This window comes from Eriocheir sinensis, unplaced genomic scaffold (assembly GCF_024679095.1).
Source record: "Eriocheir sinensis breed Jianghai 21 unplaced genomic scaffold, ASM2467909v1 Scaffold564, whole genome shotgun sequence".
NCBI lineage: Eukaryota > Metazoa > Arthropoda > Malacostraca > Decapoda > Varunidae > Eriocheir > Eriocheir sinensis.
This window is the reverse complement of record NW_026111903.1, coordinates 23,851-43,076: the sequence shown is the minus strand read 5'-3', so window position 1 is coordinate 43,076 and position 19,226 is coordinate 23,851. Positions and strand designations below refer to the sequence as shown.

General features: G+C 47.0%; 2 protein-coding genes across 2 annotated transcripts; both read right to left on the bottom strand.

The window, feature by feature from the left end:
• Window positions 1-1,654: 1,654 nt before the first annotated feature.
• LOC126993115 (uncharacterized) lies at window positions 1,655-3,246 on the bottom strand. The gene is made up of 2 exons (XM_050851971.1): window positions 2,954-3,246; window positions 1,655-2,044 (listed from the first exon to the last, which is right to left on the bottom strand). The coding sequence occupies exons 1-2, from the start codon at window positions 3,162-3,164 to the stop codon at window positions 2,025-2,027; spliced, it is 231 nt and encodes a 76-aa protein (XP_050707928.1). The 5' UTR covers window positions 3,165-3,246; the 3' UTR covers window positions 1,655-2,024.
• Window positions 3,247-13,753: 10,507 nt separating this feature from the next.
• Window positions 13,754-14,891, bottom strand: LOC126993119 (acanthoscurrin-2-like). The gene is made up of 2 exons (XM_050851975.1): window positions 14,850-14,891; window positions 13,754-14,477 (listed from the first exon to the last, which is right to left on the bottom strand). The coding sequence occupies exons 1-2, from the start codon at window positions 14,850-14,852 to the stop codon at window positions 13,965-13,967; spliced, it is 516 nt and encodes a 171-aa protein (XP_050707932.1). The 5' UTR covers window positions 14,853-14,891; the 3' UTR covers window positions 13,754-13,964.
• Window positions 14,892-19,226: the final 4,335 nt, after the last annotated feature.

Genomic DNA, 19,226 nt, shown 5'->3' with positions numbered 1-19,226 from the left:
TCACTTTGCAAATTTGACTATTTTACGCGCCCCGAGACGTGACAGGGGTTCAGAGTGCTATTTTCTTACACTTATCGACATGGTGGTGCCCCTTGTACTGGTGTGAAGGCTTAGTGGTGCTTCAGTGCGTCAGGAGAGCGTTCAGTGTTTGTGTGTTTGTGAAGGAAACAGCGGAGGACCAACGTGACAGGACACCAACAGGGAGGTAAGAAGCAACAAGTCTGGCCCTCACAGGTGACACGGGAATGCCAGCAGGGTTAGGATAGGACCCCATCGACACCCTTAACCTCTCTGTCTCTAGAGTAGAAATGCAACGTTTTGGAGCCTTCTGATTAATGTAAAATCACTTAGGTTTAAGGACAGACCACCTAGTCTGGACCATGGGGTCTGTGTGGTCTGATTTCTATGTAAATCTATGTAAAAATCTCTCTCTCTCTCTCTCTCTCTCTCTCTCTTCATATTATCAAATTTTCTCTTTTTCTTCCTTTTGCTCCACCACGTTCTGTTTTTTTTCTTCTTTTTCTTTCTTCATTTATTTTTACACTTACATATTGCAGTTAAATACAAATATGTCCTCTCTCTCTCTCTCTCTCTCTCTCTCTCTCTCTCTCTCTCTCTTCAGGACATTATTGTTATTTGTAGACTTTTCCTTTCACAAAATCATCAACGGTAAACGGTAAATACTTTCAGCGTGATGATTTTTTTTCGTCCGACCTCCACCTCCTGCATCCTAGGCTATTATTTGTGATTCTGTATTATTTATGTAGAATATCCTGCTCAGGTTGATGAATTTCTCCTGATTTTTTTTTCATTTTACTTGTATAATCAGCAATAATTCATGTTCTATATTTCCAAGCCCCATAACGGAGGAGGCCATTTTTATAGCCTATTAACTTGCAACATCTTCACTCGCAGGTATTTTGAGCTTTCCAAATCCCAGAATATTAATAATTTTATGGTGTACATGTTCTGTTTTCTTATATTCAGGGTAAAATTGCACAATATATATTTTCTGAAGATTTGCTTACAGTTAAACTATCTTTCTTATGATCAAAGTATGAAAAAATCGTATAATTTATATTTGATTGAAGCTTCACATACCGTCAAAATATTTCCTTAAGCCTTTGTCATTCTAGGGTGTGGTTGTTTTAAAATTCGCCTAAACTTTCCTGGCTTAAATGTTTAGTCACGTGTCAGTTCGAAACCCTCACCCGGATTACAGGAGGAGTTCAGCGTCATTGTATAGCTTTGTCTTAAGAGTTCCAAGTCACCGTAGTTCATGAAGTTATTTTATGGTTCTCAAAATTTCGATAGTACTGAGTCATGACAGAATCCTTCACCTGGTGTTATGTAAGACTGGATGATATGTTCGCGATGTCGTGTGGTGATCCTGTAGCCTACTTGCTCTTAGACTGTATAGGTGTTATTTTAGCCTACTAGCTTTCCTTCTTCTTCATTTACTTCTTCCTGATAACTGTGTGTGCGTATGTGTGTGTGTGTGTGAGAGAGAGAGAGAGAGAGAGAGAGAGAATCATTGTTTAACCATTGCTCTCTCTCTCTCTCTCTCTCTCTCTGGTATCCGTGTTCCTTTTGTTCCCTTCACACACACACACACACACACAGAAGGATGAGGATGACACAGGCAATACAGAGGTTCGTTCATTTCTCTTTTATTTCTCACAAGTCATCGCGGGCCCTTCGAGGTTTGTGACCCCGAGAAGGAAAACAGTTCAGTCAGTGGTTGGTTGCTTGACATGACACGTTAAGAAAATAATAATAATAATAGTAATAATACTGATCAAACACGCGTGACTCTCCATTTGACATTCTTTTTTCTTCTCCCTTATCGTGACAGTACAAAAATATAGACATCAGTAGAAAAAATATAAAAGCCATTGGAGTTTGGTTTGGGTTGAAGGGGGTCATTGCCTTGCCGTTTTCTCTCCCTCTAGCGATAAGGGGATGAAGGGCAAGGGAAGGGGAGGGACGGGACGGGAGGGAAGGGGCGTAGGGGGTGAATCATCTTAGCCGTAGATGCTGCCACCTGGGGAAAGAAAAAGGGGTTTGTGGGTTAGTTAGCTTTATAGAGTGTTGATGAAGTGTGTGTGTGTGTGTGTGTGTGTGTGTGTGTGTGGAAAAACTGTGCAAAGAGAGATTTATGGCGATGAAATATACGAATCATGCATCATAGAAAACGTGGGAAAAAGTCATCTCATACTTTTTAAAACTGAGATGACAAATGAACAAATCTTGCGGAGTAACAACCACAACAACGCAAGGGAACGGGATGATTTATCAGTATTTGGAAAGACAAGTGAAAATAAATATGAAAAAAAAACGTGAAGATCCCAAATCATTCTTAAAATATTAAGGAAGACACACACACTCACACGACCGGTTCCTCCAGTTGGCTCCAGTTAATTGAAAAGTTATAAAGCCGCTCATTGACTGACTGACTGGCTGACTAACCGCCTGTGAAGAGTTAATAAGGAGGAACAGTCATGTAAGTTACCCCTGAATGAGTTTAACGAGAGTCTTCTCCTGGCTCAGTGCGTGTGCAAAACTCACCTCGTCTTTTGTGCAAAGGAGAGGATCGTGATGTGAGGAACGTGTACAGTGTGAGGAGGATTGAGATGCAGAGGGAGGATCAGTGGTAAAAGAGGAGGTGGAGGAGGATAGGGACTGAGTGGACAGGATGAGGATTTGAGATGCTACAGAAAGGTCAGCAGTGGATGATGAGGGCTCAGGTTGCGAAAGGAGGATTAAGAGTACAAAAAAGATTAATGTTGTTCACAGGAGGTGGATTAAGGATAAAGGACGAGGGATAATGGTACAAAGGGGGATTAGGGATTGAAAAGGATGGTCAGTGATATAGGAGAAGGATTAATGGTTTAGGAGACCGCTCAATGGTTGGCCTGCTACCCAGACCATATAGTATATACTATATACTCACCGCCCTTGCCACCTCCGAAGCCGCCGCCGATGCCGCCCCCATGGCCGCCACCGAAGCCGCCGCCGATGCCGCCCCCATGGCCGCCGCCGAAGCCGCCCTTTCCACCACCGAAGCCGCCGCCGATGCCGCCGCCATGGCCGCCGCCGATGCCGACGCCGACGCCGCCGCCATGGCCGCCGCCGATGCTACCACCACCATATCCGCCGCCCATGCCGCCGCCAATGCCTCCGCCATGGCCGCCTCCGAAGCCTCCCTTGCCACCACCGAAGCCGCCGCCACCGAAGCCGCCAATGCCGCCATGGCCGCCGCCGAAACCTCCCTTTCCGCCGCCGAAGCCCCTGCTGCTGCCGCCGCCATGGACGCCACCAATGCTGCCACCACCATATCCTCCGCTGATGCCGCCACCATGGCTGCCGCCAAACCTCCCTTTGCCGCCGCCGAAACCGCCGTAATGCCGCCGCCATGGCTGCCGCCGAAACTGCCGCCAATGCCGCCGCCATGGCCGCCGCCGAAGCTGCTGCCGCCGCCGTAGCCACCACCGATTCGCCGCCGCCGCCGCCGAATCCACCCTTTCCGCCGCCGATGCCTCCGTGGCTGCCGCCGAAGCCACCTCCGTGGCCGCCTAAGCCGCCGCCGCTGCCGCCGCCGCCATACCCACCACCAATACCGCCACCATGGCCGCCGCCGCCGCCGCCACCAATGTGGCCGCCGCTGACGAAGGCGGCGACGAGGCCGAGAGCCACGAGGAGTCGGATACCCATCTGTGGGAAGGAGAGAGAAGGGCGTGAGATTACTGGTGAGGGCGTGGCCGGGATGGCGAGAAGTGGTGGCCAGTAGCTGCCGACACCCACCTTGTTGCAGGAAGTTGGGAAGTGTGAGGAGACTGTAGCCGGTGGGGCATTTATACTGGCGGCGGGGGGCGGGGGGAGGGCGAGGGGGGCGGAGTTCCAGGGTGGGGAAGGGCAGTCGTTGAAAGGAGGACGAGGCCGCCGGAAGATGTGCCGCCTCGCTCGAGAAGAGTTAAAACCATCGATGGATTTCCTCAGAAGGTTTGTTGCCTCACGTGACTGTGTGTGACCGGCGGCTGCTTGGATGACTGGCTGGCCGGCTGTCACGGCGCCGGCGACTCATCCGACAGTCAGTCACTCAGCCGGAGGTGATATTAATTGCTGGCTCATAATACCTGTAATAGTAAGTCAGTCAGTCAGCACGGGAAGAATTTAATGTTAGCTTAGGTTGAGAGTAACGATAACAAACCCGCCACTGAAGTGGGAAGCACCGTGGGATATATTAACATTAGGCTCTGTCAGTCAGCCAGCGGTGGAATTAATGTGTCCTTTATAATAACAGTGACAGTAGTAAGAGTAATAGGCGTTCATCTACCCTGGCGAGAGAGAGATCTTAGGGGACATAGCAACATTATTTGAGGTGTCCAAACATGACCACGGAGGGGAGACTGACCTCCATAGATTTGTCAGAAAGGTAGGAAGGAAGGGAGGAAGGAAAGAAGGACGCGTGGCAAAAAAGGGAGAAGGGAAGTAGAGGAGGAAGGATACATATAGAAGGACATGATGACATCCCCGAAAGTGTCCAAACAGCACCACAATGACACATGACAACACAAGGACACATAGGAATCGTGAGAGGTGTCTATAAAACCTTTATAACACACACACACACACACACACACACACACACACACACACACACACACACACACACACACACACACACCATCTTCTCTCCCTACAAAAGAAGATCAATTTTATGCTTTCTTCTCTCAGCAAAAGTCATATTTCTGAAAAGCGAACCAGCCAGCCATTTCACCAACCAGTCAGCCAGTCAGTCAATCAACCAGCCAGCCAGTCAGTCAGTCAGTCAGTCAGTCAACCATTTACACACATATGGTAATTTTTGCTCTAATATTACTCTAGAAGGAACAAATAATAAGGAAATAATGATGGAAGCGGCTTAGAGGAATAAGGATAGAAAATAAAGTTTGTATTATTAATGATTATAGTAAATGTGGCTTCTTAGGGAACATTCACTATCTCTATCTGTCTGTCTATCTATCTATCTATCTACCTATCTATCTACCTATCTATCTATCTATCTATCTATCTATTTATCTACCAATCTATCTATCTATTGTTAGTCTGAAAGGGCGAGGCAGTCAGGTATCCTATTCTTTTTTTCTTCCTGTGACTAATTTGTTTTCTACGTGTTGCATTTCAGTTTGTTATTTCTTTTCTGTTCTCATTTATTTATTTTCATTTGTTCTTTTTCTGTTTTGTTTGTATATCCATTTCTATTCTTTTCTATCTATTTCTGTTGTAATCTTTTTATTTTCCTATGTCTATTCTTTTCTCTATTTCTGTTTTCTTTCTCTTTATCTGTCTATTGTTTCCTGTCTATTGTTAATCCGTTTCTATTGCAATTTTTCTTTCCATGCCTATTTGTGTTTTTCTTATTTACTCTTTCTATTCTTTATTCTCTTTCTCTTCCCCTTTCTATCTTTTTTTTGTCATCATTTTGTCCCGCGTGTTATACTGGTGACTTCTTTTCCTCCTCCTCTGCCTCTTCCTCTTCCTCTTCATTACTTTCTCTTCTTGTTTTCTCTTTTTTTTCTGCTCCTCATCCTTCTCCTTTCTCTTCTGCTGCTTCGGTCTCGCTTTCGTTCAGACCTGTTTCTCTGTGTCTGTTTTCTTTTTCTTTTATTTTTTTTGTTTTTTTTGTTGTTGTTTTACTTTCTCTTTGCGATTATGTTTCTGCTTTCTGATTTTTTTATCGTCTGTCTTTTTTTCTTCTTTTTCGTTTGCTTTTTCTTAGTTTTCTTCTTGTTCTTGTTCTTGTTTTTTTTTGTTGTTCTGCTTCTTTTTTCCTTTTTCTTTTTCTTCTTGTTCTTGTTCTTTTTCTTCTTCTACTTCCTGTTTTTTTCTTCTTCTTCTTCTTCTTCTTCTTCTTCTTCATCATCATCATCATCATCATCATCATCATCATCATCATCTTTCTGTTCTTTTTCTTCCTTTTTGATCTTGTTCTTCCCTTCCTCCTCCTCCTCCTCCTCCTCCTTTTCCTCCTCCTTTTCCTCAATCTCCTCTCTCTCTGCTCCTCCATAAACATTAACATTCACAAAACAAATTTCACACATGACTTTGGCAAACTCTTTATTAGTCCGTGGATGAAGTGTGAATTTAAGCTCAAACACGAACGCTAAGAACATGACAGTAATAATAATGATAATAATACTAATAATAATAATGAATGGGTTTTCGGGTTTTATAGTATGTGTGTGTGTGTGTGTGTGTGTGTGTGTGTGTGATAGGGATGACATGGGTGAAAATACGCACACACACATATATAATAGCGTGTAAGGTCGCGAGATACACACACACACACACACACACACACATACACACACACACACACACACACACACACACACACACACACACACACACACACACACACACACACACACACACACTCTCTCTCTCTCTCGATATTTTCCGGCTTTCCTTATTTGCTTTTCAACCTTCATTTCCTCCTCCTCCTCCTCCTCTTCCTCCTCCTCCTTCTCCTCCTCCTCCTCCTCCTCCTCCTCCTCCTTCTCCTCCTGTCTCTGTTCTTTTCCTGTTTCTTTTTTTCATTTTTTCATATTATTTATCTTTCTTTTACTTTCATTTTGTTTCTTTTTCATTTTGTTTCTTTTTTTGTTTTACTTTCTCTTTCCATTTCCTGATTTCTTCGTCTTTTTCTTCTTTTCTTTTTCCTCTTCTTGTTTTTGCTCTTGTTCTTTGTTTTCTCCTCCTCCTCCTCCTCCTCCTCCTCTTCCCCTCCTCCTCCTCCTCCTCCTCCTCCTCCACAACCTCAACAACGGTTCTCAAAATAGCGTTCGCAAAAACCTGAACCTTTTCCGATATCATTCTCTCTCTCTCTCTCTCTCTATATATATATATATATATATATATATATATATTTATCTATCTATCTATCTATCTATCTATCTATCTCTATCCATCTATCTGTCTATCTATTTATCTCATTCCTTTTCACACACACTCAATCAGTCAATCAATCAGTTGCTTACACTTTCTCATTCCCTCTCACAATCACTCAATCCCTCTCTCCCTCTCCTTCCTCCTCCTCCTCCTCCTCCTCCTCCTCATCATCATCATCATCATCATCCTCCCTCCCTCCCTCCATCACATCCTAGTTCACATGACTGATTAGCGAAGAGCGAGGACTGACTCAAGGATGCCAGAAGAAGGTGTTGGCGCTGGACGCGGAAATAAAAACAAAAGAAACAAAAAATGGAAAGCAATAATTATGTGTGAGGCAGCAACGGTAATCTTGAGTGTTGTGTTGTGTTAGAAGGTCAATGGGGGGGGGGGGGGGAGAGAGAGAGAGAAGGGAAGGAGAGTGAGGGAGAGTGAGGGAGAGAGGGAGGGAGGGAATGTGAGAGTGGGAAGGAAAGAAGGAGACAGACCAACAGACAGGCCAACAGACAGATGAAATGACAAACGGATTAACAGAAAGACAGATAGATAGACAGGCAGAGAGAAGGATAAATAAGAGGGAGAGAAACAGACACAATAACAAAAATAAATATGAAAGTACGTAATAATATTTTTGATTTTTTTTCATCTCTATTTTTACTACATATTTAAATGCTGATCATGTTGAGAGAAGCAGCCATAAGTCTTTTCCCTGTCCCCCCCCAACCCCCCTAACCGGTTTCTCTTACACACACACACTCTCTCTCTCTCTCTCACCTGACTCGCTAAACATGTCTCATCCTCTTAAAAAAAAAGCAGGAAGAAGAATCATTATCAAGTGGAGGGAAAAACAAGAAAAACAACAAACAACAACAACAACAACAAGAAATGATTTACCTATGCATTCCTTAACACCAGAAAAAAAAAATCATTTATACTCAATATTTTTTTCTTTTATATATTTACGCAATGGTCAATATGGTTGCTGTTGGTTCAATAAAGACCGAGGTGAAGTAATCTTATTGGTTTTTACTCACTCGCGTAATCTTTTTAAGGTTGTATAATATTTGTGTTGCGCCGAGTTTGACGCTTCACGGCCAGGCAGGAGGAGGTGTTGCGCTGTGTGTTTTGCGGAAGGTCGGTTTAATGTGTTTGTGTTTCGCGGTAATAGTGAACGAGTAATTTCTTTTCTTATTTGGTAGTTTATGAGGTTGATATTTATTGCTATTTTATCATGCATTCACGAGTTATATGTTTGTGTTTAATGGTAATAGCGAAGGAATAATTTCTTCTCTTGTTTCTTAATATTTCTCTCTTTTTACTTTTATTTTGTTGCTTTTTTGTTATACTTTCTCTTTCTTATTCCTGATTTTTTCATCTTTCTTTTTTTATATTCTTTCTTCTTTTCCTCTTCTTTTTGTTCTTGCTCTTGTTCTTCGTTGTTAAAATTTACTGGTATTTTGTCACACAGTCACGAGTTATATGTTTGTATTTCGCGGTGATAGTGAACGCATATTTTTTTCTCTTATTCGGTAGTTTATGAGGTTAATATTTATTGCTATTTTATCATGCATTCTCGTGTTATATGTCTGGGTTTAATGGTTACAGTGGGCGAATATTCTCTACTCTTACGTGGTCGCTTACGATGACAAAATTTATTGCCGTTTTTGTCATGGATTCACGTGTTATATGTTTGTGTTTCGCGGTGATAGTGAACGAGTAATTTCTTTTCTTATTTGGTAGTTTTCTAGGTTAAACTTTATTGCCGTTTTGCCACGCATTATCCTGTCAAGTCGTGAGGTTTTATTATGTTCCTTATTCTTGGACGCTTTCGACTCTCCCAACATACATTTCCAAAGGCCACGAAGGAGGTCGGTAGGGTTCTCACAACATACATTTTCAAAGGCCACAAAGGAGGTCGGTAGGGTTCTCTCAACATACATTTTCAAAGTCCACGAAGGAGGTCGGTAGGGTTCTCACAACATACATTTTCAAAGGCCACGAAGGAGGTCGGTAGGGTTCTCATTTCGGCGCCATAGGACCACTATAATTGCAGGCCATAACGATACCCCAATCAGTCAACCGGGTTCTCATGAGCTTTTCGCGTTCATATTGCAGAAGCTTCGTCGATCTATCACTTGGCTCATAAAACTACCCATGGAAATATTAACATAACCTCTACGAAAGTCTTATCTGATGTGTGTGTGTGTAGACTCCGAAGTGTATGAGAATATGTGTCAGTGTCATGAGGTCTGTGTGGGGATGGAGTTACAAGTTAGTGGGTTTGTCATGCTAGAATGTGTCGAGGGTGTTGGATGGCTAGAATCGGTGACTATGGGACGGCTGGGTGATGGGCCGGGGTGAGGAGAGTGTGGGGTGAGGAGGCGATGGCTATGGTTGGTTAGAATTATAGTGATAGTTATCTTTAAAGTTATAGTTGGCCCCGGAATGGACAGGTGGTGTTTTTTTCTGAGTCTTCATGTCTGCGGAAGCTTTGTCAGGAGTTCCACAAGAGGACGACGGAATAAAATAATCGTTCTGGTTTCGTTGTAGGTTTATTGATCCTCGTTGCGGCGATAAAAAAATGAGGGTACGATGAGAGGGTCGAGAGGAGGGGAAATGAAATGAAGAGGTGTGGTGCATGGGGTGAAGGGGAGAGGGAGGGGAAGCTTCATGGATTTTGCCTATTTGTGCACGCACATACATAAACGCACACAGGCGTACACGACTGTGCATGTGCACACGTTCAGGCGTCGCAGCGAAGAGGTGGCGGAAGGGAAGACTTATTTGCCGTAGCCGCCGCCATGGCCGCCACCGCCGAATCCACCACCGCCGAAACCTCCCTTGCCGCCGCCGAATCCACCGCCGAATCCACCGCCGCCATGGCCGCCGCCGAAACCTCCCTTGCCGCCGCCGAATCCGCCACCGCCGAATCCGCCGCCGCCAAATCCACCCTTGCCGCCTCCAAAACCGCCGCCGAAGCCTCCCTTGCCGCCGCCTCCGAAGCCGCCGCCGCCAAAGCCGCCCTTTCCACCGCCAAATCCGCCGCCGCCAAAGCCGCCCTTTCCTCCTCTAAATCCGCCGCCGCCGCCGCGGCCGAAGCCGCCGCCGCCGCCGCCGCGGCCGTAGCCGCCGCCTGCTCTGACGCAGACCACGCAGAGGAGCAGTGCGAGGGACAGGAGTGCGAGAGGGTGTTTCAGCTGCAACGACAAACACACACGGCGTTAGTACTGACACACGGGAACAACAACAACATCAGCAACAACAGTATGAGCATTAACGCTAACAACAATAGCCATACAATAACAGAGTCATGTTTTCATGCATGGCCTCTCGTCCCCCTGACGGTGAGCAGCTCAGGCCTGGAGGCTCGCCCTGATACCTGAGCATGCACAAGAGTGCCTCTGTCATGTTACTACTCAACGCCTGCTGCATGTGTACAGTGTTACATGACTGTGCTTCTACCATGGTGTTATACTCAATACTGCACAGCGTGTTACTGTGCACTACTCTTGGCATACTGCACATGTACAGTGTTTGCCTGGCTGTAGGTGCTCCTACCATGGTGGTGGTGGTGATGGTGCTTGGAAGAGACGACTGCCGAGCCTCGCCGCCGCCTCGCTACTTATAGTGTCCGCGGCGCGTGACGTCACGGCGCCAGGAGATGAATCAAGGATGCGATGGAGGAGGAAGCCGAGGCGGGAGGCTGTGAGGGGGGAGGGGGTGTAAGGCGGGGTGTGTGTGCATGGCAGTGTTTGGGGGTCACGGTGAGCACGAGAACACACACACACACACACACACACACACACACACACACACACACACACACACTACTGAAGGAGGAAACACAAACGAAAAAAAAGTGGCATAGTGAAGTGGGGCAGCGAACAACAATTACTCGATATGTTTTGAGAGAGAGAGAGAGAGAGAGAGAGAGAGAGAGAGAGAGAGAGAGAGAGAGAGAGAGAGAGAGAGAGAGAGAGAGAGAGAGAGAGAGATGAAGGACAAAGAAGAGTAAAAGGTACAGTTAAAGCTAAATACTTCCTTGTCTGTCTTTCACTCGCAAATCTTTAAGCGTTCGATGTAAGTGGATATTTTTATTTTTTGTTCTCGTTTTCATTTTCTGGCAGCGGTAAGCGAGCTCTTTTCTGCACTGGGGAAACATTCGTGTTGAGAAAAATATATTACAAATTGTGTCTCGTGAATGCATTCCATAGATTCGACACAATCATTGCATTGCACTTCCTCTCGCAGACTCCTTACGTTCTTATATATTCAGTACATTAGTGAATAAATCCGTGACTGTTTAAGGGTTTTGATGCCATAGCCGATGCTCTTGTGGAAGGAAGTTTGTTTTGCTGATGAAAAATATTATAAACTACGTCCCATGAATACATTCCTTAAATTCCCGAAAAGTATTTAATCCCGATGACTGTATAAGTGTTTTGATGCGATGGCCGATGCTCTTGTGGAAGGAAGTTTGTCTTGCTGATGAAGAAAATTTACGAACCACGTTCCATGAATTCATTCCTTAAATTCCCGAAAAGTATTTAATCCCGATGACTGTATAAGTGTTTTGATGCGATGGCCGATGCTCTTGTGGAAGGAAGTTTGTTTTGCTGATGAAAATGTTATAAACTACGTCCCATGAATACATTACTTAAATTCCCGATAAGTATTTAATCCCAATGACTGTATAAGTGTTTTGATGCGATGGCCGATGCTCTTGTGGAAGGAAGTTTGTCTTGCTGATAAAGGAATATTACGAACCACGTCCCATGAATTCATTCCTTAAATTCCCGATAAGCATTTAAACCCACTGACTGTATAAAGGTTCCGATGCAACGGCTGGTGCTCTTGTGGAAATATGTTTGTCCTCTTGAGGAAAAAAATATGAATTACTGAGGAAAAGGTATCACGAACTATGACCTATGAATGCGTTCTTTAAGTTCCCGAGAAGTATTAAACCCACTTACTGTATAAAGGATCTGATGCAACGGCTGGTGCTCTTGTGGAAATATTTTTGTCTGTTGAGGAAAAAAATATGAATTACTGAGGAAAAGGTATCACGAACTATGACCTATGAATGCGTTCTTTAAGTTCCCGAGAAGTATTAAACCCACTTACTGTATAAAGGTTCTGAAACAATGGCCGGTGCTCTTGTGGAAATATGTTTGTCCCGTTGAGGAAAATATATGAATTACTGAGGAAAAGGTATCACCTATGTATGCTTTCTTTAAGTTCCCGAGAAGTATTAAACCCACTTACCGTATGAAGGTTCTGATACGTTAGCTGGTGCTCTGGTGGAAATATTTTTGTCCTGTTGAGGAAGAAAAAAAATGCTGAGGAAAAGGTACCACGAACTATGACCTATGAATGTGTTCTTTAAGTTTCCGAGAAGTATTTAACCCTAATGGCTGCGTGAAGGCTCTGAGGTGAGGGTCGATGCTCATGCTGAAAGTAATTTGTCTTGTTAAGGAAAAAAAAATGAACAAGTTATATATATTTGTACTTCTCCAATACTTGATGCGTGTATCACCCCACGCCGCATCCCCAGCTACCTTCTTCTCGTGTTTGGTGACGGAAACGGGAATCGAACTTCACTCCGAGGATGGAAATTGAGTCCTGGAAAGTCATGCCTTCTGCCAGTGAGTAGGATTGCCGGGGCGGTGTTTCCTCCAAGTCTTGTCTCCTTGAGGTATGGAGGTAATAGTACCCATGGAGTTCTTGAATGTATGGTTGGTCACTTGTCGTTTATCCCTTCCATGCAAAGACGACGTTCAAATCGCAGTGACCTCCCTAGACGTGCTCCTCCGACAGGTGTGACTCTACTCCGAGGATGGAAATAGTCATAAAAACTCAGCCTTCTGCCGTCGGGTAGGATTGCCGGGGCGGTGTTTCCTCCAAGTCTTGTCTCCTTGAGATATAGAAGTAATCGTTTCTAGAGCGTTGTTAGCTCTATGGTTGGCCACTTGTCGCTTACCCCTTCCGCAGACGGCGGTTAGAGGGCCGTGGTCTGTATGACACTAGATGCAGGGTGTGGTCGCAATTAACGTTCTGCAGCGAGGGGCCGAACACACTGCCTTGGTGGACATTGGCGTTGGCGAAGAGAAGGATGCATTCGTGTGTCATTCAGTGTGTTCTTATATATTTCTACCATCGGCATGGGTTCTTACCATTGGAGGAAAAAATTAAGACACATTATTAAAGAGATTGATACTTCTCGCCCAAGATTTTGTTTTCCTCGGTCTGTCGGTAACGGGCTTTGTCAGTCTTTTCCTTCTATATGCAGGCACGCCACGCCTGGTACCCACGTCCGCTACCACTGTGGGCACTGGTGGCCGGCGGCAGGTCGATGGTTGCCCTGGAGAATACTTTTTTTTTAATTGTGACGTACCTAACAATGTGCTGTTGTCGCTGGCGGATATTTATGACGCCTTTTTGCTCGCTGAATTCCTGCCGGCCCTCTGTCGATCCCTTTGACGGAAGCTGCAGGGGTGGGGATGGGGATGTTTGTAGAGGTGTGGGGGTTATAGGGCTTGGCGGTGATGTTTTTGTATTGGACTCAGGAGTTTTGATTCTGCTTGATGAGTCCTTAGGAGTGGAGGTGCTGTGGGGTGCTGGGGCTGTTGGGTGAGAGGGATTGGGGGATGGGGTTGTTGGGGTATGCGTTTTGGGGTTAATGTGATGGGATGTGACGTTGTGTTAGGTGGTGACCTGATCGACATGATGTTGATTTTTGTTTCCCTGCCCGAGAAAACATTGGCGAGAGGTTTGACTCTTAGGAGGAAAGAAGTAAAGATTTGTTTTTGTTTTGTTGTATAATTTATTGTCTGGTTCGCTGAAGTGAAGAAAATGAGATGAGGAGGAGGAGGTGTGAGGGGCGAGGAGGGGCAGGAATGCTCCATTCCTCTCCTCAGTTCGTACACGCACACACGTAAACGCACACAGGCGTACAAGACTGCTTGTGTGCACACGATGAGGCGTCGCAGCGAAGAGGCATAAGGGAAGACTTATTTGCCGTAGCCGCCGCCATGTCCGCCGCCGCCGAATCCGCCGCCGCCGAAGCCGCCGCCGCCATGGCCGCCGCCGAAACCTCCCTTGCCGCCGCCGAAACCACCGCCGCCGAAGCCGCCGCCGCCATGGCCGCCGCCGAAACCTCCCTTGCCGCCGCCGAAACCACCGCCGCCGAAGCCGCCGCCGCCGATTCCACCGCCACCATAACTTCTTCCACCGCCGAATCCGCCGCCGCCAAATCCACCCTTGCCGCCTCCAAAACCGCCGCCGCCAAAGCCGCCCTTTCCTCCGCCAAATCCGCCGCCGCCGAAGCCGCCGCCGCCAAAGCCGCCCTTTCCTCCACCAAATCCGCCGCCGCCAAAACCGCCCTTTCCTCCGCCAAATCCGCCGCCGCCGCCGCCGCGGCCGAAGCCACCTCCTCCGCCACCGCGGCCGTAGCCGCCGCCGGCGCTGACGCAGGCCACGCCGAGGAGCAGGGCGAGGGACAGGATGGCGATAGAGTGTTTCAGCTGCAACGACAAACACACACGGCGTTAGTACTGACACACGGGAACAACAACAATATCAGCAACAACAGTATGAGCATTAAGGCTAACAACAATAGCCATACAATAACAGAGTCATGTTTTCATGCATGGCCTCTCGTCCCCCTGACGGTGAGCAGCTCAGGCCTGGAGGCTCGCCCTAATACCTGAGCATGCACAAGAGTGCCTCTGTCATGTTACTACTCAACGCCTGCTGCATGTGTACAGTGTTACATGACTGTGCTTCTACCATGGTGGTGGTGTCATACTCAATACTGCACAACTTATTACTGTGCACTTCTCTTTCCACAGTGCATGTGCACATGTACAGTGTTGTCTGTCTGTAGGTGCTCCTACCATTTTGGTGGTGGTGGTGATGCTCCGAAGAGACGACTGCCGAGCCTCGCCGCCGCCTTGCTACTTATAGTGTCCGCGGCGCGTGACGTCACGGCGCCAAGAGATGAATCAAGGATGCGATGGAGGAAGGAGCCGAGGGGGGAGGCTGTTAGGGGGAGGGGTGTAGGGCAGGGGGTGCATGGCTGTGTTTGGGGTCTGGTGAGCACGAGAACACACACACACACACACACACACACACACACACACACACACACACACACACACACACACACACACACACACACTTAGTCCTGAAGGAGGAAACACATTCGATGATAAAATAGCATAGTGAAGTGGGGCAGGGAACAACAATGACTGGACATGTTTTTTTTCTATATTTATTATTGTGTTTTTATTTATTTAGTATTTTTTATGAGAGAGAGAGAGAGAGAGAGAGAGAGAGAGAGAGAGAGAGAGAGAGAGAGAGAGAGAGAGAGAGAGAGAGAGAGAGAGAGAGAGAGAGAGAGAGAGAGAGAGTATATAAATTAATAACAGAAAATTAATATAGAAAACGAGTTAAATATTTCCTTGTCTGTCATTCCCAAATCTAATAGCGTTCAATTATAGGTATTTTTTTTCTTTATTTGTTCTCTTGTTCTGACAGTAGCGAACACTTTTCTGCACGAGGGAATGTTTGTGTTGACGCGGCAGAGGCATCACAAACTGCGTCCCGTGAATGCGTTCCCTCAGTAGATAAGTGAGTACGCCCAGTGACTGACACCTCTTCTTCTTCTTCACCTTCTTCTTATTTACTTCACCATACTCTTCTTCGTCTTCTTCCTCTTCTTCTCCTTCTGTTTTTTAAGCTCTTTCTTCTTTCTTCTTTTTTTCCTTGTTCATATAAAGTCTCTGGTGCCATGGCCGGTGCTGGTGGGAAGGAAGTTTGTCTTGTTGGGGAGATAAATATAATGTTGAGGAAAAGATATGACCAACTACGTCCCATGGATACATTTTCTTAAAGCCTCGGAAGAAGAAATATAGGACAGAAACAGTGTCATTGAAAATGAGCTAAATATTTCCTTTTCTTCATCTTTCATTTCCATATCTAAGCATTCAGTTATAGGTGGTCATTTTTTTATCTTCCTATGGCAGCGGCGAACACTTGTATGTACTCTCGAAACATTTGTGTCGATGAAAATATATTGCAAATTGTGTCTCGTGAATGCATTCCATCAATACCTTAGTGATCAAACCCACTGACTGTATAAAGGCCTTGATGCGATGGCCGGTGCCCGTGTGGAAGGAAGTTTGTCTTGGTGAGGAAAAGATATTACGAACTACGCCCCATGAATGCGTTCCTTTAAAAGCTGATAAGTGAGTGAAGCCAATAACTGTATAAAGGCTTTGATGCGATGGCCGGTGCCCGTGGGGAAGGAAGTTTGTCTTGCTGAGGAAAAGATATTAGGAGCTACGCCCCATGAATGCGTTCCTTTAAAAGCTGATAAGTGAGTGAAGCCAATAACTGTATAAAGGCTTTGATGCGATGGCCGGTTCTCTCTGGGAATGGCGTTTATCTTGCTGAGGGATAAAATGTATTGGCGAGGAAAAGATATTATAAATTACGTCCCATGAATGCTTCCTGTTAATACCGAAGAAATGATTTAACCCATTGGCTGCATGTGTGAAGGCTCTGAGGCGGGGGTCGGTGCGCTGCTTGATAGTTTTTTGTCCTGCTGAAGAATATAAGACACAGGTTACTTTTCACCTCACTTTTTCAATCCCTGGTGCGTGTTTCCCCCCACGCCGCATCCTCAAATACCTTCCTCACGCGTTTGGTGACGGAGACGGGAATGGAACTCTACTCCGAGGATGGAAATAGTCATAAAAACTCAGCCTTCTGCCGTCGGGTAGGATTGCCGGGGCGGTGTTTCCTCCAAGTCTTGTCTCCTTCAGGTATAGAAGTAATCGTGGCGGTGGCTGAATCGACAGAGTAACACCACCGCGTTCAAGAGGACGCGAGTTCAATCCCCGCCCGGTACCACCAAGCTGGGATTTTTCAGCCGCCGCCGAGTGGCTTAAAACTACCCACATGCTGTCCAGAAGACCACCTATCATCCCGGACTCTAGATTCTAGGATTAAAGATGAGCTCCGGGAGGGCAGCATGAGCCAATGCAAGATGGCGCCACTATAAACACTCGCCTGCGCCAGAACGGGCTGGGCCGACCATCAGGACCCACCGGGAAGAAGCCTTAGGCCGACCATCAGGCCCCACCGGGAAAAAGCCTACCGGCGCTATAGGCCGCGACGTAAAAAAAAAAAAAAAAAAAAAAAAAGAGCGTTGTTGGCTCTATGGTTGGTCACTTGTCGCTTGCCCCTTCCGCAGACGGCGGTTAGAGGGCCGTGGTCTGTATGACACTAGATGCAGGGTGTGGTCACAATTAACGTTCTGCAGCGAGGGGCCGAACACACTGCCTTGGTGGACATTGGCGTTGGCGAAGAGAAGGATGCATTCGTGTGTCATTCAGTGTGTTCTTATATATTTCTGCCATTAGGAACAACAGTAAGCCTTTCTTTTTAGTTTATATTGGTACAGGTTCCGTAAAGATAAGAGAGAATACAATGCATTGAGATAATATTCATAGTCATAGTTAAAGTCATGGTCCACCACTACCACCACCACCACCACTACCACCACCATCGGCATGGGTTCTTACCGTTGGGGGAAAAAATTAAGACACATTATTAAAGAGATTGATACTTCTCGCCCAAGATTTTGTTTTCCTCGGTCTGTCGGTAACGGGTTTTGTCAGTCTTTTCCTTCTATATGCAAGCACGCCACGCCTGGTACCCACGTCCGCTACCACTGTGGGCACTGGTGGCCGGCGGCAGGTCGATGGTTGCCCTGGAGAATACTTTTTTTTAAATTGTGACGTACCTAACAATGTGCTGTTGTCGCTGGCGGATATTTATGACACCTTTTTGCTCGCTGAATTCCTGCCGGCCCTCTGTCGATCCCTTTGACGGAAGCTGCAGGGGTGGGGATGGGGATGTTTGTAGAGGTGTGGGGGTTATAGGGCTTGGCGGTGATGTTTTTGTATTGGACTCAGGAGTTTTGATTCTGCTTGATGAGTCCTTAGGAGTGGAGGTGCTGTGGGGTGCTGGGGCTGTTGGGTGAGAGGGATTGGGGGATGGGGTTGTTGGGGTATGCGTTTTGGGGTTGATGTGATGGGATGTGACGTTGTGTGAGGTGGTGACCTGATCGACATGATGTTGATTTTTGTTTCCCTGCCCGAGAAAACATTGGCGAGAGGTTTGACTCTTAGGAGGAAAGAAGTAAAGATTTTGTTTTGTTTTGTTGTATAATTTATTGTCTGGTTCGCTGAAGTGAAGAAAATGAGATGAGGAGGAGGAGGTGTGAGGGGCGAGGAGGGGCAGGAATGCTCCGTTCCTCTCCTCAGTTCGTACATGCACACACGTAAACGCACACAGGCGTACAAGACTGCGTATGTGCACACGATGAGGCGTCGCAGCGAAGAGGCATAAAGGAAGACTTATTTGCCGTAGCCGCCGCCATGGCCGCCGCCACCGAATCCGCCGCCGCCGAAGCCGCCGCCGCCATGGCCGCCGCCGAAACCTCCCTTGCCGCCGCCGAAACCACCGCCGCCGAAGCCGCCGCCGCCATGGCCGCCGCCGAAACCTCCCTTGCCGCCGCCGAAACCACCGCCGCCGATGCCGCCGCCGATGCCGCCGCCGCCGAATCCACCGCCACCATAACTTCTTCCACCGCCGAATCCGCCGCCGCCAAATCCACCCTTGCCGCCTCCAAAACCGCCGCCGCCAAAGCCGCCCTTTCCTCCGCCAAATCCGCCGCCGCCGAAGCCGCCGCCGCCAAATCCGCCGCCGCCAAAGCCGCCCTTTCCTCCGCCAAATCCGCCGCCGCCAAAACCGCCCTTTCCTCCGCCAAATCCGCCGCCGCCGCCGCCGCGGCCGAAGCCACCTCCTCCGCCACCACGGCCATAGCCGCCGCCGGCGCTGACGCAGGCCACGCCGAGGAGCAGGGCGAGGGACAGGATGGCGATAGAGTGTTTCAGCTGCAACGACAAACACACACGGCGTTAGTACTGACACACGGGAACAACAACAATATCAGCAACAACAGTATGAGCATTAACGCTAACAACAATAGCCATACAACAACAGAGTCATGTTTTCATGGCCTCTCGTCCCCCTGACGGTGAGCAGCTCAGGCCTGGAGGCTCGCCCTAATACCTAAGCATGCACAAGAGTGCCTCTGTCATGTTACTACTCAACGCCTGCTGCATGTGTACAGTGTTACATGACTGTGCTTCTACTATGGTGGTGGTGTCATACTCAATACTGCACAACTTATTACTGTG